The following is a 27,038-nucleotide window of genomic DNA, read 5'->3' on the forward strand; positions in this document are numbered from 1 at the left end:
AGTGACATACTCAGACTTCTCTTTCAAGTCTCACCGTCCTGTAGGACCGTGGGCTTCATGAGAGCAGAGAGCATGTGTGTTCCTCCATGCTGAGCTAGTATCTAGCTCAGAAGATACCATGTACTTACTACTCCTTCAACAAGGAAATGCAGATGTAAGAAGTAAGAAAAAAAATGGATTCCAGACTCAGTCTGCATTTCTGTAAAAACAGCCTCTTAAGAACAAGAGATGGTGAAGGACAGGGAAGCCTGGCGTGCTGCAGCCCATGGGGTCACAAAGAGCTGGACACGACTGAGTGACTGAACAGCAACAAAGAGCACACACAACTGAGAGTTTTGAAAGGGACATATACACCTGCAGATACAGTTGTTTGCATCTCTGTTGGGCCAGGTCCTGTTTTAGATAATGATGGTGTAGGTTATCAAGCTGATAATGTTCGAGACTGCTTTTATGGTTTTCAATTTAACCTTGGGAGTAAGCTTATTTATTACTTCATGGAAAGCTTTGGAATTAAAAAAAAACTCTTTCTTTCCACTCATCAAGGGGAAGATAATAAGCACCAGATGCTAGTTTTGAAAACTAACTCCTGCAGAAAAAAGCGGGTCTCAAACTGTCCTTATTCGCCTGTCGTATTCTTATTATCTTGTTCTCCCATATCCAATGAGAAAAAGTGTATGTGTGTACATACACACATATACATCTATACACATAGGCTTGTATATGCATAGTATGGGCGTGATTGTACCTTGGTATCCACCAGCAGAGAGGTTCCAGGACCCCTCTGAATATGGAAGTTTGTGGATACTCAATCCTTAATATAAAATAGCTTAGTATTTACATCGGAGAAAGCAATGGCACCCCACTCCAGTACTCTTGCCTGGAAAATCCCACGGACGGAGGTGCCTGGAAGGCTGCAGTCCATGGGGTCACTGAGGGTCGGACATGACTGAGCGACTTCACTTTCACTTTTCACTTTGATGCATTGGAGAAGGAAATGGCAACCCACTCCAGTGTTCTTGCCTGGAGAATCCCAGGGACGGGGTAGCCTGGTGGGCTGTCGTCCATGGGGTCGCACAGAGTCGGACACGACTGAAGTGACTTAGCAGCAGTATTTACATATAACCTATACACACTCTCCCATATAATTTTAATTGATTATTTATAATACCTAACACAATGTAGGGCTTCCCAGGTGACTAAGTGGTAAAGAATTCTCCTGCCAAGTATGAGACATGGATTCAATCTGAGTTTGGAAGATCCCCTGGAGAAAGAAATGGCAACCTACTCCAGCATTCTTGCCTGAAGAATCCCATGGACAGAGGAGCCTGGCGTGTTACAGTCCATGGGGTCACAAAGAGTTGGACACAACTTAGGGACTAAACAAAACACAAAAACAAGGCAAGCACTATTAAATAGTTGCCCTGGCAAATTCAAGTTTTGCTTTTTGGAACTCTCTGGAATTTTTTTCCTAGTATTTTTGATTCACAGTTGGTTGACTCTTCAGATGCACAACACACAGATATGGAGGGTTGACTCTGTCTGTGTGTGTGTGTGTTTGTGTGTGTAATGGTTCTGTGAAATTCACTGAACCTCCTTTGGTTCCCCGAGTCTTTATCAGGCCCTGTTTTGGGTTTCCTTCCAATTAGAGAAAGGCTTCTGGCAATGTTCTTCCCGCTACAGTTGTTTCAAGCAATTTTGTGTAAAATAGTTAAAGCCCCTTTAGCCAATCTAACAACTCTAAACACTATTAGAACTTTGTTTATTCATCCAGCAGTTAATTTTGGAATGCTTCCTGTATCCTGAAGTTCAGCCCATTTAATTTTTTTCTGAACAGGACAGCTTTCAAACACAGTTGTACAGTGGTTTATTCACAGCAAGTGAAATAAATCCCTTGCACCAGAAGCTCGAGTTTTAAAACAGAAAATAAACTGAGCTTGAAGACCTGAAAAACAAACCTTAATACCATCCCCAGCTAAGAAGCATAAATTCACAAATAAGTTCTCTTTGTCACAGTAAGTGCTGGTTGGTGAAGAAGTAACTTGAACATGAGTAACTTCATCTCACAGCAGCTTCTCTCTTCTACTATGGGTTTCTGTCAAAATATAAAAGGTTATATTTCATTCACTTTGGCCACCTGATACGAAGAGCCAACTCACTGGAAAAGACCCTGATGCTGGAAAAGATTGAAGGCTGGAGAACGGATTGACAGAGGGTGAGATGGTAGGATGGCATCACCAATTCAATGGACACGAGTTTGAGCAAACTCCAGGAGACAGTGGAGGACAGGGAAGCCTGGCGTGCTGCAGTCCATGAGGGTCTCAAAGAGTCGGACAGGACTGAGTGACCGAACAACAAATTTCATTTACTTACCTTAAAGTCAATAATATTTAACCCAACCAGAAAACATAGTCATTGTCAGTTTGGAACCAAGCATTGCAGTTTATCTCTGAATAAATATGATGAAATGTTCCTTTTACAGATGCAAGTACTGGCATTATGATGAAAACCTGCTCACAGCCAGCATCATCATCGTCTTCCATAATGAAGGGTGGTCCACCCTCATGAGAACAGTCCACAGTGTAATTAAAAGGACTCCAAGGAAATACTTAGCAGAAATCGTGTTAATTGATGATTTCAGTAACAAAGGTAATGGCTAAGGGATTGACATTTAATCTATAAAGTAAGTTTAAATTATAAACAGTTGCAAACATGTAATTTCAAAATACTGTAGAAATTAACAGTATCTATTGATAGCATCTATAATCAACAAGTTGGCACTGTGCCAAGCATTGTATGTGAATTAGTTTCTTTAGTTCTGACAGTAATCCTTGTGAGAGATATTGTTTATTTTCATTTTGCACTCGAAACTAAGACATGTTAAGTAACTTGCCAGAGGTGACAGGTAGTAATTAACAGCTGCCTCCCAATCTATAGTCTGCACATTTAACCACAGTCTTATACTATACCAATTCTTTGGGCCTTGGATTTTATAAAAATTTAGTTGTAAAGGTAATTCATTAAATGACTGAAAAAATGCAGTGGCATGTATGTTGTAATGTCACCCAAAGCCCTATCTAAATATATATATTGAGATCTATATACATTTTAATAGCTTTATTTTGCATTTGAATGATGATGCAAACATTGAATTTGACCAGTGACCATGGGCTATTTTGTTTATGATAGAAAGTATCTACTAAATCTTCCTTTGTTCTATATTTGATTGAGGATATTTGAATAGAAGGAAACTGTTTTATTTTTTATTCTTCTTATGGAGTGAGCACTAATGTGTTTATGGTGACATCAGTTAGTCTTGGTTCCACTTGACAAGGGAGAGACTGAGCAATAATTTTCCAGTTAAGTGGGGTGGGGTTTTTTAAGTTAATTTTTTTTTTCTTCAAATAGATCCATTATTGTAAGCTGAATATATCTTCTTAGTGACATAAATATCAAAAGATAGATAATGCTACAGTCCAAGGGACTCTCAAGAGTCTTCTCCAGGATGTTAGAAAAGAAGTCAGAACATGATCAGCATGAAAAAAAAAAAATTCAAAATGGCTTTAAAACAGCTTCCTCCAAAACTTAATATAGAGCTCTCCAGGTTCTAAACCAAGTTTATAAACCTCTGCTGTTTTTGAAAGGACATGACCAGAATCTTGACCTTGCACACATTATATTAGCATGGAGAGAAACAGAAATATGACCTACTTACTTCCTTTTCCTCTCCTCATTATACACCTAATCACTTTCTTCAACTAATCACAGCAGAGAATTTATAATTTTAGAGTAAAGAGCAGAGAGAATGTATAAATTTTTCAGTCATCAAATGCCTTTAGCTGAGACATCTTGGTTGCAATTTTCTATGGTAGGAATATTTTCATTATGAATGCTATTCCTGTCTCAAGATAAATATTTGATAATATGTTTTTAAGTGATATTGTTGGTGCCAACAGTGTTTTAAATTTAGCAAAACTTAAATCTACAAAAATAACAAATTCCATGTCATGCTTGTACAGATTTTTAAGAACCACTACATTATTAATACAAGTTAAAAAGCTCAGCATAGTCTTTAAAATAGTGAAGATATGTCATAAGGTGTTTCCCATTCTAAAATCTTGTGTTCTTGCTTGGCCCAAGGAAAGAACAAAATTTTGTGGTTAAGTTTTGTCCAGTTTAATTTTTGTGTGATCAGTGCTTCTGTTGTTCCAAATCTCTAACAGCCTCTTGTAACACATTTATAAAAAGCAATTACATATAGAATCTTCTTCACTCAGAGTGCAGAGTCGTTGGTTGGGGCTACCCTTGGACCCTTTAATTACTTCTCCCAATTTCAAAACAACCTTGACATCTGTCAGCCCAAGCCTCAGTAAAATTACACAAAGTTTGGTAAAACATGACTTGACTGAAAACTAGGTTTGTTTTCTTTCCCCAGTTTGTTCAATAATTAAAACTGTGAGTTATAATTTTTTTCTCTGAAAGACAAAACACTTAACTAATATAAAACCCCACAAAAGAGGTGGCTGCTCAGAAGCCTCGAGTTTCTGGAGGTTACAGTGTCCTCAAAACGCAAGGGTTTCGGGCCTTTAAACTGAGAACACCCCTCTCCACCTGTGCCTCCAGCAAAGCGCTGCAGGCACCACGCGTCCTCGCAGGGCTTAGCAAAGGAGGCTGGAAGAGCACTTCCGCTCACAGCTACTACTCATTTCCTCCCGCCTCTTATTGGTCACAGCAAGTCACGTGGCCCAGCAGTGGTCCCAGGCTGGTCAGGATGATCACCCCCCAGGAGAGATGTTTCCTGTTTGGCACCTGGATCCCTCCACCTTGGTGTTGGCGTCCATGAGACTCTATGGCAGCCAAGTTATCTTATTTGGAAATAGATTTAAAGAACAGAAACAGGTTTCTGACGATAACTATTTATTTAGATTTATTTAGATAACATATGTGAAAATACCTAATGCAATTCAGAAGGGCTTTAGAAAAAAGCCAACTTAGGGCTGTATTGAACTAAAAAAAAAAATAAAAGGTAAAGTAAGAGCTTTAAAAACAAAACAAAAAACCTTTTATTGAAGGGAAAATTACCAAGACTTTCTGGGGAAAAATTGCAACTCAGCATGAGAATTTTATTTACAATTCTCATTAAAACTGGTTGCCAAAATAGAGAAAGGAAAATTTTTTCTTCTCAATTTTGAATGCTCATGTGTGGGTGTCTTGCTAATTATAAGCTCCTTAAAAATGAATGAAGTATTAAGTGTACAGCTTGATTTGCCCATTAACCACTAGCTCATCACTAAATACAGCTGTTTTTTGCCTTGTTTTTGTATTAGTGGGCTAAAATTTTAAACAACTTGAACTTTTGTGACTCAAGAAAAGTCTTTAAGAATCCAGGAATTAGTTGTGGCTGTGATGAACCAGTTTCATAGGCTCATAGAGATACAAAGAAAAACCATTCTGTTGCAGCTCCGAAGCCAAGATGGAAAGTTTAATAAATGTATCTTTTTTTGGTAACCCCAAATTTTCTCTACCAAGGTGCAAACATATGTATGTGTGTGTATATATATGTGTGTGTGTGTGTGTGTGTGTGTGTATAAATATATAGGGCTTTCCTGATAGCTCAATTGGTAAAGAATCCACCTGCAATGCAGGAGACCCCAGTTCGATTCTTGGGTCTGGAAGATCCCCTGGAGAAGGGATTGGCTACCCACTCCAGTATTCTTGATCTTCCCTCTGGTTCAGCTGGTAAAGAATCTGCCTGCAATGGGAGAGACCTAGGTTCAATCCCTGGGTTAGGAAGATCCCCCTGGAGAAGGGAAAGGCTACCCACTCCAGTATTCTGGCCTGGAGAATTCCATGGCTTGTATAGTCCATGGGGTCACAAAGAGTCAGATACGACTTTCACTTTCACTTTTCTTTTCATATGCATACTTGTGTGAGTGCATGCTCAGTTGCTTTAGTTTCAGTTGTATCCAACTCTTTGTGACTTTATGGACTGTGGCCTGTCAGGCTTCTCTGTCCATGGAATTCTCCAAGCAAAAATACAAGAGTGGGTAACCATTTCCTTCTCCAGGGGATCTTCCCCACCCAGGGATTGAACCAGTGTCTCTTGTGTCTCCTGCACTGCGGGTGGATTCTTGACTGTTGAGCCACTAGGGAAGCCCATATATACATCCATACATATGTAAATGATATATGTATTTATTAGATAAATGTGTAAATATTTATTTATGAATTTATAAATATTTATAAATTAAATATAAATACATAAATTTATAACATATAAATATTTATAAATAAACATTTACACATACACACTTGTTGGGGTCTTCCCAGGTGGCGTTCGTGGTAAAGAACCTGCTGGCTAATGCAAGAGGCATAGAGACACAGGTTCAATCTCTGGGTCCAGAAGATCCCCTGGAGAAGGGAATGGCAACCCACTCCAGTATTCTTGCCTGGAAAATCTCATGGAGAGAGGAGCCTGGTGGGCTACAGTTTATAGGGTTGCAAAGTCAGACATGCCTGAAGCGACTTAGTGCACACACATGCACACATGTGTTGATGCTTAAAATACAGAGAAGATAGGATTTTTTGTTGTTGTTGTTATTTGCCAGCTTGATGGGAACTATGTTGATCATCACATCAAGACTACTCCCTTCATCACTGATTGTAGGGGGGGGATGGCTCAGAAACAAATGTTAACCTATACCCCATGTGGATTCCAAGGGGCTGTGTAATGTTAGCCATAGACAGTGCATCTTCAGAAATCCTGAACCATTGCTTCTGCCAAAAGCCAAAGAACTATTGTGCCTGAAAGCTTCTAGATAGAACGTTAACATTTGAATTGTTTTAAGTTTTCATGTCAGTTGGCATAGTTGTTATTTGTTCTGTATGTTTAGACAGTTTTGATCATTCTCAGGCTATTAATAGTTCTCCATAGGTGTATTAAGCTCAGAATTTTAACTTCAATAATACACTTCACCTTGCTTCTCTATACATTAACATGAGCATGCTTCTGTGTAAAATTACTGACCTGTTGCCTATCCTTTTTTCTTGAGAAAAATGATAGCTTAACTGGTTTATAACCACAAATATAATGTATAATATTGACTGAGTTTTTTATTCATAGAACACTTAAAAGAAAAACTGGATGACTATATTAAACTGTGGAATGGCCTAGTCAAGGTATTTCGAAATGAGAGAAGAGAAGGTTTAATTCAGGCACGAAGTATCGGTGCCCAGAAGGCCAAACTTGGACAGGTAGGAAACATTCAATATTTTTTGTGTCTGTTTTGGATTTTGTAACTAAAAGATCATGTACATTTTTAAGTACCACTTTAATTTTTTTTAATTGAAATGAAAATGCTATCTTACCCAGACAAATATCAAAATTGACTCTATGGCCAGTTTATCTTAGCATCTAGTTTAAAATTGTGTGTGATAGATGATGTCCTGTAGGTGAGTTTTTTTTCATCCTGCCTCTTTTTTTTAAGGTTTTAATATACCTCGATGCCCACTGTGAGGTGGCGGTTAACTGGTATGCACCGCTTGTAGCTCCCATATCTAAGGACAGGTAACATTACCTTGCTTTTATTTCCTTTCCTGGTTGAAAAGTAAACCTCATCCTAGAAGGACAAATAATATTCCCATCCTGATTTCATTTCCATTCAGTGTATTAAGTTGCATGTTGAGTATTATTTTCTAGCTAGTTGTTTCCCTGAGTGGAGCTTGGTGGAAACGTGGGACTGATTCAAATGCAGGCAGTTAGACATTTGGAATAAGCCCAGCATATCTCACTTAGAATCTCCTTATGGTTGGGTCAGTAAAGAGACTTCCTCCAGCTCCACAAGCTTGCTCTAAGAGTAATGTTAACTGCCCCCTCCACACTGTGGTAACATTCTGAAGACTTGAAGGAGCATGCTTTGAAATTATGCCTATTGGTTTTTGTATGACCTTGGAAATCATTATTTTACATAGTATGGGCTAGCTGTCATCTGTGTCAAAGCCTTGGATTTCCACATGACCTTTAAAGTTTAGAAGTGGACAGCTGTCCCATGGGAACGTGGTGATCACTGTTCAGTTTACAGCGGATCTGAAACTATTGACAGCAGTACCAGTCTTCTGGTTCCCAAAGCCTTCCCTGCTTTTAGTCCAGAATCCTTACTATTTCAGAATCTAGAAAAAATACAGGGGGACTTCTCTGGCAGTCTAGTGGTTAAGACTGCATACTTCTAATGCTGGGTACGTGGGTTCTATCCCTGGTCAGGAAACTAAGATCCCACAGCGGCCAGAAACAAATAGTTAATTAAAATGAAGATTTTAAGAGGGAAATGAGACATGTCCCTGTGTCTGTGGCCTGAGTCAGAAGAAGACCTTTCAGAGGACTGTATCATCCCAGGATCTATCAACAGTGATCTCTACGTGCTGCCTGATTCTAGCCTCACTGCAGCCCTGCAAAATAGATATTATTACCTCTCTTTAGCTAAAGAGGATGCCGATACTGAGAGAAATTCATGAATTTGCCCCAACTCGGACAGTTTGTAAAGAATCCAGCTGAGAGCCCTCTGGGACACCTTCCACTGCATACTTAGAAATCCGAGAATCACAAGACTCTCATGAGGAGAGATAGCTAGCCTTCCTCTCTCCTGATGAGAGTGGGCAGTCCTCTGGGATGTAGGCAGGGTGAGTGAGGTCATTCCACTGGCCTCTCGACTGGCCCGCAAGAGGCCACAGGCGGGAATAAAGCCCCTGTGTCGAAATCCTGAGCCCCAAGGATTTTCCCCTTCTCCTTGGTTTCTAAACATCTAAAATGTACCTTAACCGTGGTTGTAAAAAACTGTAATCTCCATTGTAGGAGCTGCCTTTTAAAACCCTTTCTGATGAAATGACCACCAGAACAAGCAGTGTAGCAATTATCTTAGCAGAGTTGGCACTATACCTGATTAGTCAGATAGCACTAGCGGTTTTATGAAGCCCAGATAAAAGGTATTGTTTTTTACTCCAGATTCTCAGGCCACTATTTATGCTATTCAGCAGGGTTTTAGGGATTTTTGTGTTTTTTTGTGTGTGTGTGATAAAAGCTAATTTTCTGCAATAAAAGAAGTACGATAGAACATCAAGTAAACGTACAGAAACAGATTTTCATAATAACTTCTTCCAAAGAAGTAAAAAGCAGCAAAGAGCTGGGAGCACTGCTGAAAGTGTAGCAAGTATTATCTTTCTACACACACACACACTCATTTTTTTTTTTTTAAAGAAACTGTAATCTTTATTTATTTATATTTGCTTTTTGTCTTAGGCCAGGCCTTATGAGGCAGGAGGGCTCTTAATTTCCTGATAGTTCCCCGACAAGGATCGAACCCGTGCTCCCTGCATTGGGAGCTGAAGTCTTAACCACAGGACTACCAGGGAAGTCACACACACACACACACACACACACACACACACACACACACACACCCCTTAACCACAGGACCACCAGGGAAGTCACACACACACACACACACACACACACACACCCCTTAACCACAGGACCACCAGGGAAGTCACACACACACACACACTGATTTTGAATGGAGGAGCAAGGAGGGAAAAAAAATGGGCAGGGAAACCTGGTAAATAATGTGAAGTTACCAAGAGAGCGAGCCTGTAGGACCAGAGTGAAAATGAGGACATGCTGCTAAGTTCAAGGATACGGCTCTTTGTCCCTAACATTTGTCTGTGAGCCCAGGGACGTCCCCTCTCCCCTTCTCTTATGAAAACAGCCTCCTTGACTTTTCAAGGCATTCGTTCACGTCGATCTGCCATTAGATATTAATGTCCCCTGTGTGTCTGACTGTTTTGCAGCCCCATGGACTATCGCCTTCCAGGCTCCTCTGTCCATGGGATCCTCCAGGCAAGAATACTGGAGTGGGTTGCCATTCCCTTCTCCAGGGGGTCTTTCCTGATCCAGGGGTCGAACCTGCATTTCCTGCATTGCAGGGAGATTCTTTACTATCTGAGCCATTAGAGAAGTCCTAAGTTCCCTTAGTGGGGGAAAAAATAGAGCAACCCAGAATAACAAGAGATAATACAGGTAGACTTGCTCAACTACTAAGTGCTGGGTTTCTTAAATGCTTTTTCATTTTCTGTAAATGTTTCAGAACCACATGCACTGTGCCTCTAATAGATTACATAGATGGGAATGACTATTCCATTGAGCCTCAGCAAGGTGGGGATGAAGATGGTTTTGCCAGAGGGGCCTGGGACTGGAGTTTGCTATGGAAGCGAATCCCCCTGAGTCACAAGGAAAAGGCCAAAAGAAAACATAAAACTGAACCTTATCGGTAAAGCTCACTACTTCCTCTTTTTAACGTGGAATGTTTCTCTCTAAGTACTTTTTTTTTCTTCCTTCCCCATGTCCTGGTGTAAACACGTGGGTCCCCACACGCCCTTGCATTTCATCTTTGCTGCCATCCATCAACAACACAACACAGAACCATTTGCACTGTGCCGCTCATAGATGTCATAAATGGCAACACATATGAGATTGTGCCCCAAGGGGGTGGTGACGAAGATGGGTATGCCCGAGGAGCATGGGACTGGAGTATGCTCTGGAAACGGGTGCCTCTGACCCCCCGAGAGAAGAGACTGAGAAAGACAAAAACTGAACCATATCGGTAATCACTAAATCACTTACCTTTTTTTCTTTTCTCCAGTCGCTGCTAACCTATTAACCTCTTGCCAAGCTAAATATATATATATATATATATATATAAATACATATATATATATTATTAACACTGTAGATGCTGTCTCAGACTCTGAAAGGATTTCTTTCTTTGTGCTGTTTCAGGGGTTTAAATTCACCCTTTCATCTTTGTGGTTGCTTTCTTCTTAAAAGCAAGCTCCATTTGGGGGCAGACTTGGAGGGTGGGCATGTTTTATGGTATCAGTTCCAAATACAGGGGAAAAACAAGAAAAGCTTTGCAGTCTTCTCCTAGTAGGTTTTTGTTTGTTATTTTGTTTAGTCGCTAAGTCATGTCTGACTCTTTTCGACCCCATGGACTGTAGCCCGCCAGACTCCATTGTCCATGGGATTCCCCAGGCAAGAATACTGGAATAGGTTGCTATTTCCTCCTCCAGGGATCTTCCTGACCCAGGAAGCGAACCCATGTCTCCTGCATTGGCAGGCAGGTTCTTTACCACTGAGCCCACCTGGGAAAGTGGACTAGACATGAAATTTTGTTCTTTTGACAATAATATCATTCTATAAGTTTAAAATGTGTAAATTTTACTTACCATCCAAGTTTTGTATCTACTTTGAAGCCTTGGAGGGTAGTATTAACAACAAAAGGCAGTAACAAGATTTTTTTTTTCTTTCTTTTGTTTCATATGCTCTTAAGTAATAATTTTATGCCAGTTAAATTTGATGAATAAAAATACATGACTTTGGGAAATGTTACATAGAATTCCTTTATGACTTCATTCTCAGAAGAGCATTTGATTAAAAGGAGATGTTATTCCAGAATCTTCCTTTCTCCTTTCTTGTGCCTCTTCAAATAGAAAAATTTACGCTCTTCTCTCTTTTTTGGTCTTCTTACTAGAACATTTTTACCATCTTTTAAAGAGTGGCCCCAAATGAATTGTTTAGTTAGATGCTAGTGTAGGTTTCTAAATGTGTCTAATTTTATTTTTTTGATCTTATGGTTCTGCTTTTGGTCTCTCTCTTCCTGTTGCGCTGCTGATGATGCTCGAACTCAGTTTGGGGACAACGTCTGATGTCATGCAAAAAGCTGGTGGGGTCTGGGCATGTCGTGATACCAGGATACTGAAATGGCAAACATAAGGAAATTATACAACCTTTCAGCTTTATGTGACATTTTCCAAATTTCTGTTTGAGGTTTTTTTTTGTTTCTTTTTTTTTTCAAAAATTGTCCAAGAGCCTGCCACTGATCTATTTAACCTGACTCACAAATAATTCTGGGAGAGAAAAAATAAGGGGTGGTGACCACAGGTGTATTCCCACCAAACCCATGGGCTAGTAAAGAGAATTTTTAAAAATGTGCTAGAAAAATTTAAGGAAGTTTTCCCTTTAAATAACTCACTGGCTTTCACATTAAGATACGTTTTTCAAATATGTACTGAGAGAACTGGGAATATGTTTAAAGATCAAAAGGGCATAGTCATAATAATGTTAAATGACAGTTAAATAAACGTGGTGTGAAAATACAACCGAAAATGCACCAGTGCTATTTAGGGAGTTCAGCCGTGTACTTTGAGAAGAAAAGCCTTTTGAGAGGATGACTTTCCCCTGACGTGATGACATTTCCCTTTAATGAGCTGTGTTCCCTCGTGGCACTGAACACGCAGCAGGCGAGACAGAAATTAAGCAGTTCACTACACGAATGACTCTGGAGGAGCGAGTACGACAAGTGGTGAGAAGGAAAGCCCAGAAAGTGTTCCTGAGGCCGAGCCCTGAGGGAGGAGGAGCCGGCCCTGTGGAGCAACAGGAAGGGAGTTCGGGTCAGGAGACTGGGCCCTGGGGCAGGAGGGGGTCGGCGGAGCAGGCGGCGCTACCCAGCTGCCTGATGGGGCTCCAGTGGGTCAGGAAAGAGGACACTGTCAGGGTTCTGTCCGTGGGCTAGGATGGCCAGCAGTGAGGCTGGGAAGAAGTGGGTTCACCGTGTGAACTCACTGTGTGAGTTGACGGTGGAATCAATGGGAATTGGCGATAGATTGATATCAGGTATGCTGATGAAGAGGCTCCAATGGAGGGACCTACCTAAGAATCGTATGCAGCGATAATCCTTTGCTCCCAGGAGAACAGGATGAAAACTGTTCTTCTCTAACTTCTGATGGTGGGAGGGGCTCGCCATAGAAAGCTACCAAGTCTTTTTTTTTTTTCCCCTCTTCTGCCTAGAAAGTACCCAGTTCAGCATCGCACTCAGGAAGGCGCAGGAGTCACCCTCTGGCATCCCTGCATGCTGGCACAGTAAATAACCATGTCTCATTCTCCTGTGTCACTTCCGTGCCTCATTCGCACACTCACAATGAACCCAGGCTGTGCTCCCACGAGCTACACCCTTATTTGGCAAACCCCTGAGCTACACAATTTAAAAAATGAGATACTACTTTCATGGTGTATGGTTTCACTCATCTTAGAATGACTCATAAATCATTACAGGAACATTTAGCCAACCACGGCTTCTGGCTTAGTCCTTTTGAGGAGTGAAAGCGAAAATTCTGTTTTAACTCACAAGGCTTAATTTTTAAGTCAACCAAGGAACCAAGATGCCCTCTAATGGTGAAATGATGTAATGCTCTGATTTGTAATGAAATACATAATACCATTTCAGTTAAAAATTGTAGAGAATTCATAAGAAATTATGAACAGAATTGCTTGGTGAAGGCTTTATAATTTCTTAATGTTTGGCCATCAGTTTTGTCTCTTCTGTGCATTATTTAACTGTATTCCAAAAAGCTTTGTTGTCTGTGGTTGAAGGGGTCTTGGGCATTTGTCTTTCAAAGTGGTTTCAGCATTTCTTTCCCTTAGGTCCCCAGCCATGGCTGGAGGGTTATTCGCCATCGAAAGAGACTTCTTCTTTGAACTGGGTCTCTATGATCCAGGCCTCCAGATTTGGGGTGGTGAAAACTTTGAGATCTCATACAAGGTAACAGTTCATTTAAACAACTGCAGTTTTCCCAAGAAGTTATTACTGATTGTTGTGACTATCTGATAAGGCTGGTTTCTTTCAGGTTGTGTGTGGGGGGTGGGGGGAGAGTACTGTTTAATGCATTTCTCTAAATTATAAGGAATGACTAACAAACATACTTGCCTTTTGGGAAAACATAAGGCAAAATGCAAGCTCCGACTACATATGTACATGGCTCAGCTAAAAACGGAGGCCAGCAAGCTTCAGAGTGAAAATACCTCCTCTCCCATCCCCCACCCCTCCCCCAAAGGCTTTCCATACTGGAGCCTTTTGTTATCAGAGCCCCTGGGGGAATCAGCAGTTGTTGGGGTCCCATTTGCCCATCCACTGCTGAAGCTGCCTTTCATCCCTGTAGGACAGGATGCTTCAGGACAGAGGCAGACCCCAGCAGGGACTGGGGTTTTTACACTGACACGGGAGCTGCAGCTCCCCACCTCTTCCCGAAAGAAAGGGAGAGAACAGTGATCCAGTTTGAGTTGAATAGATAATTGTTCAACTTGTCTTGAATGTCTGGAGCTCAGCCCCGTGAGGGATGAGAGGAGAAACCCAGTCCCCGCTGTCAAGGAACTTACAGTCATAAGAGATGGGAATTCTACTTAAACTCGTAACACAATCAGAAGGTGGACCCACATTCAGCTGATGTGATGACGGAGCAGTTGGTGGGATCCTGCTAGAGGAAGTGTTCAAGACAGAACTAGGAAGATGGCCTTGAGATTGGTTGGGGGACGCTTCTAAGAAGGTAGAATGGGAAAAGGCACAGGACAGGGGATATGAGAGTTGAGGAGACCGGAACGCTGGCAGAAGCTGAATGGGTGAATCAAACAGAGATGAAGGGGAAGACCATGTGGGCAGGGATATTAGGGCTGCAGTGAGGAGCCTCCAGTGCTGTTACACTGTTACTAATCCAGCAGGCAGTGGAAACCATCAGAGGGGCTGAGGGGGAGGGCATGACCCCCAGCTGCCCTTCAGCAGCATAATCTCCTACTGTAAATAAATAGGGGAGTGATCGGAGAGGGGAGCAGAGGTGCAGGAGCTGGTGAGGCGTTGATCAGAACACTCCCCCATGGGAGACATGGTAGCTGGTGGAGCGGGAGGGGGGTTACAAGGGTGTGAGGACTGGGATGTCTGAGTGGCTCTGCAGGTCTTGGGTGCTGCAGGAGCTCAGGAAGGGGTCCTGGGTCCCGGGCACACCTGTGTTCCCCAGCAGCCTCTTGGTTAGTATGTGAGCTCGAGAAACAGGAAGTCATTGCAGGATCTGTTTGGTGTATAATTTCCCTGTGGACACTGTGTCTAGTTTAGGTTTCACAAGACAGAGCTTGCATTTGAAACAGCTGCACGTGTGTCTTTCCTGACAGATCTGGCAATGTGGAGGCAAGTTGCTGTTTGTCCCTTGTTCCCGTGTTGGGCACATCTACCGTCTTGAGGGCTGGCAGGGGAACCCCCCACCCGTCTATGTCGGGTCTTCTCCTACCCTAAAGGTGAGTCTTTCGGTTAAAAGTGGGGAGGCCGGGAGCTGACGCATGTGTGCCACATGGCCACTGAGTGTCAACCTGATGGCTGGGTGACACCTTTGAAGCTGTCATGCTGGGTGTCACTTTTAACTTAGGCTGGATTTATTTGTGAAACTTCTTACTGTTTAAGATTATTCCTTGTATCCTACTCTGATTATCATTCCTATATCGAGTGTTTTCTGTGAAGATAGCTCAGATTAATTTGTAAAAGCTGGCAACCCACTCCAGTACTCTTGCATGGAGAATCCCATGGACAGAGGAGCCTGGAAGGCTGCAGTCCATGGGGTTGCGAAGAGTTGGACACGACTGAGCGACTTCACTTTCACTTTTCCCTTTCATGCATTGGAGAAGGAAATCGCAACCCACTCCAGTGTTCTTGCCTGGAGAATCCCAGAGACGGCAGAGCCTGGTGGGCTGCTGTCTGTGGGGTCGCACAGAGTCGGACACGACTGAAGCGACTTAGCAGCAGCAGCAGCAACACTGGAGGAAAATAGTTGGAAAGAAAATACCAGTTTGTATTATTCACACATCAGTAAAATACTGTTCTTATCTGATTTTTAAAAAGTAAAGTGATTATAATAGGAGTTTGTCTAGTAAACAAAATCAGAGTTTTGAACAGTGCTTGTAAAAGTTCAGTATCTTTTGTATGGCTGAGTGCCCTCTCTGTTGACTGTTCCAACATTGTCAATCGGCTATACCCCAATACAGAATTAAAAATTTAAAAATAACAGTAAAAAATTTTTAAAAAATAGTTTAGTATCTTTTGTCCCCCAAACGAGGGACAAACCAGGAGAGTTTCACCCTAGAGTCTACAGGCCCCGCTGCTGGCAGGCCCATGGCCTTACTCCTTGATGGAGCAACGTAGGAGCCATGTGGCTGCCATACTCTAAGAGCGTATGACTGGTGCCCTTCATCTTCTGGAGCCCTTAACCAAGTCAAAAGCAGAAGGAAGTCTATTTCTGGCCACAGCTGCAACTCAGGACTGTTCCCCAAAGGGAACAGATAACTGAAGGAGAAACGAGGCTATAAGAACCAGCACAGCCCTCTGACCAGCCAGATTATCTTCAAAATGACCACCAGGGAGCCTCGTTAGACAGAGATCCCATTTAACAACAGGCCCGACGGCCTCGCAGGAAGAGAACCTGCCCTTGGAATCAGCCCCACAGTCACCAAAAATTCATGACATCAGGTCAGTTCAGAAAAGCCTGTGTTACGAGGAACAGAAAGAGATGAGAGGGCAACACCCGTGACTGTCAGGTTAGCCGTGGGTCTTCTCAAAGCCCAGCAAGTGCAGCCATCGCCAGCACCTCCGTCCTCTGCTTCTGTGTGTCCCCTCCGCCTCCAGAGCTGTTTCTCCAGCCAGCGGTCTTCTCTGAACTGCAGACCTCTCATATCAGCTGTCGCCCAGAACCTTCCTTTTCTTTTAATGTTTTTTTTTTTTTTTTTTTTTTTTTTTACCGCACTGCACGGCTTATGGGGTCTTAGCTCCCCAACCAGAGATCGAACAGTGAAAGCACAGGGCCCTAACCGCTGGTCCGCCAGGGATTTCCCTAGCACCCTCGTCTTGGGTGGTCCTCAGACGTTTCCGACTCAGCGTTGTCAGAGCTGAGCCGTTAACTTTCCCTTGGAGATGGTTCCTTTTCCTGTGACCCCTGAGCCCACGAGGTGAGGTGAGGAGGCAGGTGGTCTCCTCACCACCTCCCGCCTCCCGCACCGCCCCTGGTTCCAGTCTCTCCTTGCCCAGCAAAGGCCCTCAGGCCTCCCATGGGTGCTCACCCACCCCCCTCCCCCACCCCTCTCCCCTCCGTCCCACCCCTCAGGCCATCTCCAGTCCCCGTCAGGGTTATTCCCTTGGAAACTGAATCTGATGTCTGCTGCCTGCATAGACCCTTCTATGCAGATGGCTGTCAGCTGAGAGTTAACATGCAAAGTCCCTAAAAACAAACACTGGTGTCACTGAGAGCTGGCACTTCGTGAGAGCTGAGTGTGTACAAATTCCAAATGCTTCACACAGATTCACTTCTTAATTATCCGAAGGAGTTTCCCCGGTAGCTCAGACAGTAGAGAGTCTGCCTGCAGTGTAAGAGATGCAGGTTCGGTCCCTGGGTCGGGAAGGTCCCCTGGAGAAGGAAATGGCAACCCACTCCAGTATTGCCTGGGAAATCCCATGGACAGAGGAGCCTGGCGGGCTACACAGTCTTTGGGGTTGCAGAGTCAGACATGACTGGAGTGACTAACACGCTTTTCACTTTAAATGGAGAAATGGAGGCAGCTTTTCTCTCAGTGAATCCTGCATCCAGAGGTGGTAACAGACCTCCTTCAGGGCTCCACACACACCGTGGTTTGTCACATAGCTGTGTTGCCCTTTGCTGCAAGTCCTGACCCCAACTCACTAACCATTCCTTCAAACCAAGCCAGCCCTGTCCCCCATCCCAAATAATTAAATGCTCCTCCTTTTTGTTACTGTAACCTTTATACATATGGCCTGAATTCTTCATGTTCATGAGTACCTAGAAGACACGGACTGTGTCTAACTTTGGATGCATTTGCAAGAATTCAAAATATTTAGCAATAATGTTGTGCTCTTTTAGGAGACTGCCACTTAGAACTTCTTGAGCCCACAGGCATTTGCAGCAACAGGCCCATGGCCAGGCATTCACCCTTTGACAGTTACCTTGTAGCCAAGAAAACATGTAATCTGAATACTAGGTGTTCGCACTCCTGATATAGAATGGTCAGTCACCTTGGCCAGCGGGCCCAATGCAGCCCCTTTTCGTAAGTAAAGTTGTGTTGGAACCGAGGTTTGCTGTTGCTTTGCATGTTGCCTGTGCTGCTTTCTCACTGCAGCAGCAGAGATGAGTAGTAGCAGCAGAAACATTATGGCCACCCAGCCGAAAAGACGGACTCCCAAGTCCTTTATAAAGTTTACTGCCAGCTGATGTCCAAGTGCGAGGACCTCGCTGGGTCTGTACTGTATCCATCGCTTCCATTCACACCTGTGTTCAGTACAACAGCAGAAGTTAGGTCTTAGTTATCACATGCCAGCTTACTTGATTGTTCTTTGATTACTTTTCAGGATATACCGCTGGGGCATTGGGAGGGGGAAATATCCACTTAATTCTGGGCTACAGTGAAGTGGTTCAGGTATATATATTGTTACCAGACGGGCAGAGGCGCCTGCAGGAATGTATCTGAGTGAGCAGAGCTGTTGTTTATCCCTGTGGTTTCTGCAGGTGCCAACAGTGTGGTGCTCAGAGAGGAGATTGTTCTGGGCAGGGGCAGGGGACAGGGTGAGGGGCTGGGGGTGGTTCCAGCCAGCTTCTCACGAACCCTTTCTTCACTCAACTTCATCAGCAGGAGAGAACATATTATCTTAGAGTGTGTAACCTTTTTAGGGCTTCCCAGGTGGTGCAGTGGCAAAGAACCTGCCTGCCAATGCACGAAACTCAGGTTTAATCCCTAAGACAGGAAGATCCCCTGGAGAAAGAAATGGCAGCCCACTCCAGTGTTCTTTCCTGGAGAATCTCATGGATAGAGGAGCCTGGTGGGCTACTGTCCAAGGGGTCACAAAAAATCAAACACAACTGAGCAACTGAGCACACACGCACATGTGACCTTCAGCACCGTGACACCAGATTCTGTGTCCACCACTCTTTGGCTGAACACTCATGACAGTGACATGTCAGGGTCATGAGCTCACTTGCACACACTTCATTAAATATACAGTCCTCTTGAAACGAGTTTGTCATATTTCATATGTCAGGAAGAGACTGTTTATGATAGTACAAATATTTTTATTTTTTTATAATAATGTTAATTTTTTTTCCCCCAGAATTACGTTAGAGTTGTGGAGGTCTGGTGGGATGAGTACAAAGACTACTTCTATGCCAGTCGCCCTGAATCGAAGGCCTTAGCATATGGGGATATATCAGAGCTGAAGAAGTTTCGAGAAGATCACAACTGTAAGAGTTTCAAATGGTTCATGGAAGAAATAGCTTATGACATCACCTCACACTACCCTCTGCCGCCCAAAAATGTCGACTGGGGAGAAGTAAGTGTCAGCTGGGTGGTCGTGTGTGTGTTTGGAGACTGAGCTCAGGAGAAAGCAGAGCGAGATGGAAATGTTGGGGAAGAGAGAAGAATTTGAGGCGGGGAAGTTTGGTGGAAAACAAGGCAAGTGAGTGGAGGGTGTGGGCCAGGCAGACAGCTAGTTTGGTTTTATTGGGTTGGCCAAAAAGTTCATTTGGGTTTTCGATGCAATGTCACAGAAAAACCCAAATGAGCTTTTTGGCCAAACCCGACATTTGCCCAGCAAATTGGGTGTCAGCCACGATGAGGAAGTTGCCAGTGAGGGTGCATGGGGAGGGGTCAAGAGGGCACACATGGCCTGGTAGACACCCCACTGGGCTGTCCAGGAGACCTTGGGCCCAGAAAGGAGGCTGCATGTAGATCTAAGGCTGTGACGTGTATCTGGAGCCCGCAGGACGTTTCGTGGGACTGAGCGGGAAGAATGCAGAGGTAAGAGGCTAGATCTGTCCCTGAGGAGCCCCAGCGCTTAGAGAAGCAGGTAGAGCAAAGTGACCTGCCCTTTTTGGTAAGAGGTCAGTAGTTTGGGTAGCAGGATGTGCTCGATCTCTCTCTGCTCCTCTATCCTAACAGTTCTCTGTCCCGTATTTCCGTCTTCTATTTTGATGAGCTGTGTTTAACTCCCAGCTGGACCAGAGCCCCTGAAAGCCCAGACTGCATTTTGGTTTGGTTATCTTTTGCTCTCGAGAATTCCTCACTAGCCTAGAGCCTTCTGTGTGGAAGGGATGAATTCTCTTGGTGAGCTTGCCCAGTAGAGGATTCAGAGCCCACCCTTCACACGTTGATGGCTCTCAGATGTCCACCTTTAACCCAGACCTCTGTCCCAGAGCCCCGACAAGCACATCCAGCTGCCAACAGACGCCAATAGTGACCTCTAGTCAAGTTATAAATCTGTAGTAGTATTTCCAAAAAGGGAGAAGATTGTTTTTGTACAAAACATGCATTCCAGAGATGGAAGCACATGTTTGCCACGTACTTACAATATATACAGTTTTCCCATAGGTGGTCTGTATTGTTTAATTTGTCAGCTATAGCTTGACTCCCCCCCATTTGACTCAGTAGTAAAGAATCCACCTGCCAAAGCTAGAGATGCCAGAAACCTGGGTTTGATCCCTGGGTGGGAAATATACCCTGGAGAAGGAAATGGCAACCCACTCCAGTATTCTTGCCTGGAGAATCCCATGGACAGAGGAGCCTGGTGGGCTACAGTCCATGGGTCGCAAGGAATCGGACATGACTGAGCACACATGTTATTTATTATTACTTACAACGTCCCTAGTCAGAGAGGAGCCTCACTGTCTGGCCTGCTGGTCACAGCTACCCCTCTGCCCCTCCATGAACCCCAGCCCCTGGATACAGCTGTCAGGAGTGGGAGCCTTACTTCCCAGGTTCACTGATGGTCTAGATACTTAGGGCCAGTGTCTGTGACCACTGTAGTCAGGTCCCTTCACTCGGCTTCTCATGAATCTGAAATGGTACTCATGGTATTTTTAAATTTCTTTTCTTCTGTTGTCTTTTATCGAAATGTATAGGCCAAGGTCCTTCATTGAAATGAGCCCCTTCCAGTGTTGACTTTCAGACCATAAGTGGTTTCACGCTATCCAACCGGTGGCTTTCTTACATTAATTAATTGTTACCATTGTTATTGGTTTTTGGCTGGGCTGGGTCTTGGCTGCTGCACGGGCTTTCCTCCAGCTGCAGCCCGTGGGGGCTACGCGCTGGCTGTGGTGCACGGGCTTCCCATTGCAGGGGCTTCTCTTCTGGCGGAGCACGGCCTAGTTGCTTCTCAGTATGTGGAATCTTCCCGGACCAGGGATCAAACTCGTGTCCCCAGAACTGGCAGGTGGACTTCTGTCCACTGTGCCACCAGGGAAGTCCTAACCAATGACTTTTCAAGTATAAACAACCTTATAAGTCTAAGAACAACAGGAAACCCTCTCTATCTCTTTGCATGCAACAAAATTGCTTCACAAATCAATATGATAAGTAGGGAAAAAAAAAAAGACCATAAGTGGTCTGAGAGATGACTATAGCTCTATGTTCCCAGAGGCCTGACAGGGACGGTAGGTACCAGGCTGCACATACCCCACCCTCCATGTGGACCTCAGCCTCAAGACAAAGTTCTCTGACCTCCTGCTAGAGCTTATCAGAATCTAAACCATTACTGGCCTGTGACCCTTTGTTCATTTCTTTCAGATCAGAGGCTTTGAAACTGTGTACTGCATCGACAGCATGGGGAAAACCAATGGAGGCTTTGTGGAGCTGGGCCCCTGCCACAGGATGGGCGGGAATCAGGTACGCTGCTGGCTCCCGGCTTCCAGATGCAGTTGGTATGCGCTGGGAGCCAGCACGCTGATGCAGCACAGGCTTTAGCCTGGTTTTCAGTTTGGTAATTGTGATTGTTTGATAAAGTAAAACATTCTGTGAAAAACCAACAGTGCTGAAGCATTTGCTTAAATGAGGGGATACGAGCAGTGTTGGTTTTTACGTAAGCAACCTCAAACTAGAATTTGTGTCTCATATAAGAGACTAGAATATATTCTTGCTTGAGTGTAAAAGTGTATAAGCCTCACTCCCTAACAGTTTTGTTTGTTCAGATATTGTTCAGTTTTCCACATATTCCCCCCAAGAAGCTGGGATGCTATTACCAGTCGTGTTCCCAGGTGGTTCCGATGGTAAAAAATCCACCTGTAATGCAGGAGACGCGGGTTCAGTCTCTGGGTTGGGAAGATCCCCTGGAGGAGGAAATGGCAACCCACTCCATTATTCTTGCCTGGGAAATCCCATGGACAGAGGAACCTGGCAAACTGCAGTCCATGGGATGGCAAGAGTCAGACACAACTGAGAACAGCAACCACATATTTTCTTCCCTTCCTATGTGAGTATTTTTCTTGTCTCTAATTTAGATGGTGATACATTATCAGGTCTGTTTCCACACTTTCATTTTATTACACTGTTGGTGTGATTAATATCTTAACGACCGATTCTGTATCTAAAGGGCTAAATAGTTAGAAGCGATCTTCACTACCATCAAAATGAGGAATTCCTGTCTTTGGACTTGCAGTTCTGAACATACAGAAATGTGATAGAGAGATAGGGTAGTCATTGAGTCTAATTATAAGACTTGAGTTTCTTTCTGTTTTAAATAGCTTTTCCGAATCAATGAAGCCAATCAGCTCATGCAGTACGACCAGTGTTTGACGAAGGGGCCTGATGGATCCAAAGTTATGATTACACACTGCAATCTGAATGAATTTAAGGAATGGCAGTACTTCAAGGTATTCTGCATCTTAGTTCTGAAATATATGCTGTTTCATTTTAATATATGGAATTGAGACATGTAGACCTTAAAATCTGCATTCTCACTGGCTTGCATTTCCCTCTCATTTTCCTGATAACAGAGCACCCCTTTTATTCTCTAGTACAATGTCGTCATGAACGGGCACCACCCAGGGTCCATGCAGACCCACTGTTCATTTATCCACATAGGGAAACCAGGGTTCCCTGAGGCAATCATCACCATTTTTCTAATATCAAAATCTGATCTTTTTAATCTAAATGATAATATATATAATTTTAATGAATGGCTCATTTATATATAAATATGTATATATAGTTTTAATGAATGGTTTTTTTAGATTAACTTTTAAAATAGTGCTGCCTGTTGTCCAGCAGGTGGCGATAGAGATGAACAGGTAACGTGTTGGATTCCAGGCTTCACAAGCTTCTTTTCCTGGCTGGATATGTGTTGCCTGTTGCTTGTTTTAAAGGCCACATTTAGTTCTTCATTTGACTCTGTGGGAGCAGTGTTTCTATTTCAGGTGTGAATTTTCAGTGTTGTATGCCAAGTTGAGGATTCCAGCGTTCTAATGGTACTCTATAATTTTCAAAGTCTAGACTTGGCTAAAGTTAATCAATTTATTGTGAAACAAAAAGTTGAAAAAGCTCCCCCAAACTGAAAGAAGCTGGCAGCCCTTAACTTTCTTTACACATCTTGTATTTGTTGTCATACACTCCCTGCCGGAAAACACTTGTTTGCCATGTAGTGACCATGTTAATGGCCTAGCTGAATATTCGCAGTTATGGGAATGATATATTTGCATGGATAATTACCAAGAAGCGGTAAGTTTGTGTCAGTTGCTGATGTTAGGAAGGAGAAGATTAATATAACTCCCAGAGGACAGAGCATTTATTTCCACAAAGAAAGATGAATAATAGCAGTAAAGCCTAGGGGTGAGTAAGGACAATATTAGTTAACTAGTAAAAGAAGGTTAACAGATGCAAAACAATATGAGAAGGAATGGATAAAAAATGGGATGCATATATTTTAGATACTATATTTTAAAGGACACAGCACCGAATATCAGTCTGTGTGTCAGATGTTACTATTAATAAATATTCACTGGGGCCTTTCAAAAAATAGCTAAAGCCCATCATACTATAATGGAAGAGAAGGAAAAAACGTAGAAATAAAAATAAGCAAAATGGGGCTTCCCTGGTGACTCAGTGGTAAAGAATCCGCCTGCCAATGCAGGAGACGCAGGTTGGATCCCTGATCCGGGAAGACCCCACTGCCACAGAGCAACAGAGCCCATGCACCACAACTACTGAGCCTGCGCTCCAGAGCCTGGGAGCCCAGACACAGCAAGTGCTGAACCCCATGCACCCTAGAGCCCGGGCTCCACAAGAGAAGCCACCCCAGTGAGAAGCCTGCTCACCACAGCTAGAGAAGAGAAAGCTGGCACCCTGCAAGGAAGACCCAGCACAGTCAAAAATAATAAATAAGAAACAAAAACAAGCTATTACAGAAATAAAGTGCCACAGGATAGGAGAGAGAGATTAATAGGACGCTTTATTTCTGGTGAGTTTCGGGTGGGAAGCATCACTGCACGGAATCTTGAGGTGTGATGAGACTTTTCGTGGAGGGTGAATGCGATGATGAGTGAGCAGAGTCATAGCATCTTAGTGTAGAGAATTCTAGGAGCTGGGTGTTTTCTGGTTCCCTGAGTTGTTCTCCATGGGAAAGAGCATGGAACTTTTTATGGTCTTTGGGGAGTGACCGACCTTAGCTGAGGATCACAGTGATAGGAAACAGTGGGTACTTTCAGGAAGATAATTCTGGAAACATTGTCAAGTCTGGGCTGGTGAGCAGGAGGCCAGTTCAGGCAGCAGTTCTCACTCTGCTCCTCTGGACCCGTTTACATCCTTACTGACTGCTGACACACTCCCAGGGAGATTTGTTATGCAGCTTACAGCTCATGGGGTTTCTGAATTGGGAATTAAACCTGAGAACTGTTATGAGTATTGATGTACGTATTAGTGTAAAAGTAACACTCATAACCCTATTACATGTTAATATAAATAACACTTTTAATGAAAAATAGCTATTTTCCCCACCACGATGAGAAGAGTGGCACTGTTTTATAGTTTCACAAATGCCTTTAGTGTCTGGTTTCATAGAAGAGCTCTGGATTCCCACTCTGCTTCTGCATTTAGTTGGCTGCGAGATGTTCGAGTTGAGTATCTGAGGAAAATCCAGCCTTGGGTAGACATGCAGTTTGAAAACAAGGGATAATTTAAAAGCCTTTTCAGAGAATTGGGCTACACAAGTGTGTAGGTGGTGGCTTCTTTTTATTCATTCACTTGTTTATAGCTGTGCTGGGTCTCCATAGCTGTGCCCAGGCTCTCTCTAGTTGCTGTGAGCAGGGGCTCCGCTCTGGCTGTGGTGCACGGCCTTCTCATTGCAGAGCACAGGCTCTAGGTGCCCAGGCTTCAAACAGCTGTGGCTCCCGGACCCAAGAGCACGGGCTTCAGGAGTTGCGGTGCACTTCTGGAGTTGCCAGGGGGTGTTGCTCCGCCACGTGTGGGATCTTCCTAGATCAGGGGATCTGTGTCTCCTGCATTGGCAGGCAGATTCCTATCCACTGTACCGTCAGGGAAGTGCCAGGAGTTTCTTAAGTTATTTGCAGTGTGGGATCTGGAATCCCTGTCAGTGAACATTTCGTCCTCTGTTGCATCAAACCCACTTGTCTGGCTTAAACTTTGAGTGGATCTTCTGTGACATCACACTTTCACAGCTCACTTGGAAAATATGGACTCACTGCGTCACGCAGATCTTCCAAATGATGGCACATTTCATCATACACTGCCCCTGAAATCACAAATAGAACCACTTTTTACCAGAAAAGCCTTTAAATCTTTCGGTGCTGTTGCATTCTTGATGATGTATACAGGTTTTCTGAAACTCAGTTTTTTGCTTGAAAACTTGGGTTTTATCAATGGCAACAAATAACTGTCAGCTTTAGATTGTTTTTCTTTTCCCCTTGAAGTGACAGGCTCACTTTATTTTCTGTAAAATTTCTCCCCAGCCCCAAGTTTGCATAACTGTAGTCTGCCTGCGATTTGTCCTTTCAAGTCACATGACAAGAAAAGGTGCTCATTCAGCCCTCAAGTCCAGCAACTGCCCATGTTCTGGCCATTCTTACCTACTGTCTCTCAGAGTCAAGACTTAATAAAACTAACACGTTTTACTGCTTCATCAAGGATGTTCTCAAATGAAACTGGCTTTTTTTCTAATTGTGAGTCTGTAGCCATGGAGAACGTGACCCCTTGATTGAGGCTACAGCCCCAGCTCTTTGACCCAGCATAGCTTTTGCACTGTCTGTATAAATGTCCATACAGTGGAAAAGGCAGTTAGGGTCTTTGTATTGTTAGGAAATTGTTTCGACCCTACAGACCCAATCTTAGCTAGTCTGAGGACTGCACTCTGAGAGCTGAATTGAACCTCCAGCAGGTGACAAGGACTCGACTAAGACAAGGGTGGTGGGGGTGGGGAAGGGTATAAGCCCAAGGCCCTGCAAATGTCCGTGTTCAGCTGGCGACTCTAAGGAAGGAAGGTGGGCACACAGCCTGAGCTGTGCTATCCTAAGCTTAGGACAGCTGGACTAGCTGGATAGGAACTAGAGGAGCTGGTCTGGAGGAGAAGATGATGAATTTAAGTTTGCATGTGTTGAATTGGAGGCACCTGCAGTACATCATGCCTGAGCAACAACAGGATGTAGAAGACTGACAAGAGAAACCCAGAGTCTGGGGTGAAGCTGGTTCATGCCTGACCAATTTGCTTGAATTGTCTTCTTACGAAAGCCAGGAGGTGACCTGTCTAATGCCAGTGATAACACAGAGCTCACGTGTAACGCTGTGTTTCCCTGTGTTTTCCAGAACCTGCACAGACTGACTCACATTTCTTCTGGAAAGTGCTTGGATCGCTCGGAGGTCCTCCATCAAGTATTCATCTCCGACTGCGACTCCAGCAAAATGACTCAAAAGTGGGAGATAAATAACATCCATAGTGTTTAGAAGGAATGAAAGAAATCAGTAACCTACCTACTGACACGTAAACTTATACAGGACTGAAAGCCGCCTGAAACCTGCTGCAACTGTTGTCACCTGTACAGCTCCAAACCCAGAGGCTCTGTGGGAGCCTGAGGATGTTGATAAACTGTGATTTTTACAATAACATGATCATCTGCAGTTACTGTTTACAAAACTGCTTTTACCTTAAACTTTGTAGATGTTTACATCTTTTTTGTTTTGTTTTAAGATGATGTTGGTAATCTTTGCGTTTAGCTCTGTTTTATTTAGAACAGAGTTAAAAGCATTGTTGTCTTCTTTGGGATTACACTCAGGGGTCTGAAAGGCAGTTTGATTTTTTTTTTTTTTAACACACTTGAAAAAAAAAAAGGTTGGAGTAACCAGA

At 43.5% G+C, this 27,038-nt stretch overlaps 1 protein-coding gene across 1 annotated transcript in view; it reads left to right on the top strand.

Moving 5' to 3' along the window:
* The window catches only part of GALNT7 (polypeptide N-acetylgalactosaminyltransferase 7), a 131,741-nt gene extending 105,103 nt beyond the window's left edge, over positions 1–26,638 (top strand). Inside the window, exons 3-12 of the mRNA XM_052645135.1 lie at positions 2,480–2,646; positions 7,121–7,251; positions 7,485–7,564; positions 10,134–10,316; positions 13,526–13,643; positions 15,041–15,163; positions 19,029–19,247; positions 21,479–21,577; positions 22,432–22,560; positions 26,501–26,638. Of these exons, the coding sequence (XP_052501095.1) occupies positions 2,480–2,646; positions 7,121–7,251; positions 7,485–7,564; positions 10,134–10,316; positions 13,526–13,643; positions 15,041–15,163; positions 19,029–19,247; positions 21,479–21,577; positions 22,432–22,560; positions 26,501–26,638 (1,387 nt within the window). The remainder of the gene's footprint in view (positions 1–2,479; positions 2,647–7,120; positions 7,252–7,484; positions 7,565–10,133; positions 10,317–13,525; positions 13,644–15,040; positions 15,164–19,028; positions 19,248–21,478; positions 21,578–22,431; positions 22,561–26,500) is intronic.
* The last annotated feature ends 400 nt before the right edge of the window (positions 26,639–27,038 follow it).

Source organism: Budorcas taxicolor, chromosome 8, assembly GCF_023091745.1.
Source record: "Budorcas taxicolor isolate Tak-1 chromosome 8, Takin1.1, whole genome shotgun sequence".
NCBI lineage: Eukaryota > Metazoa > Chordata > Mammalia > Artiodactyla > Bovidae > Budorcas > Budorcas taxicolor.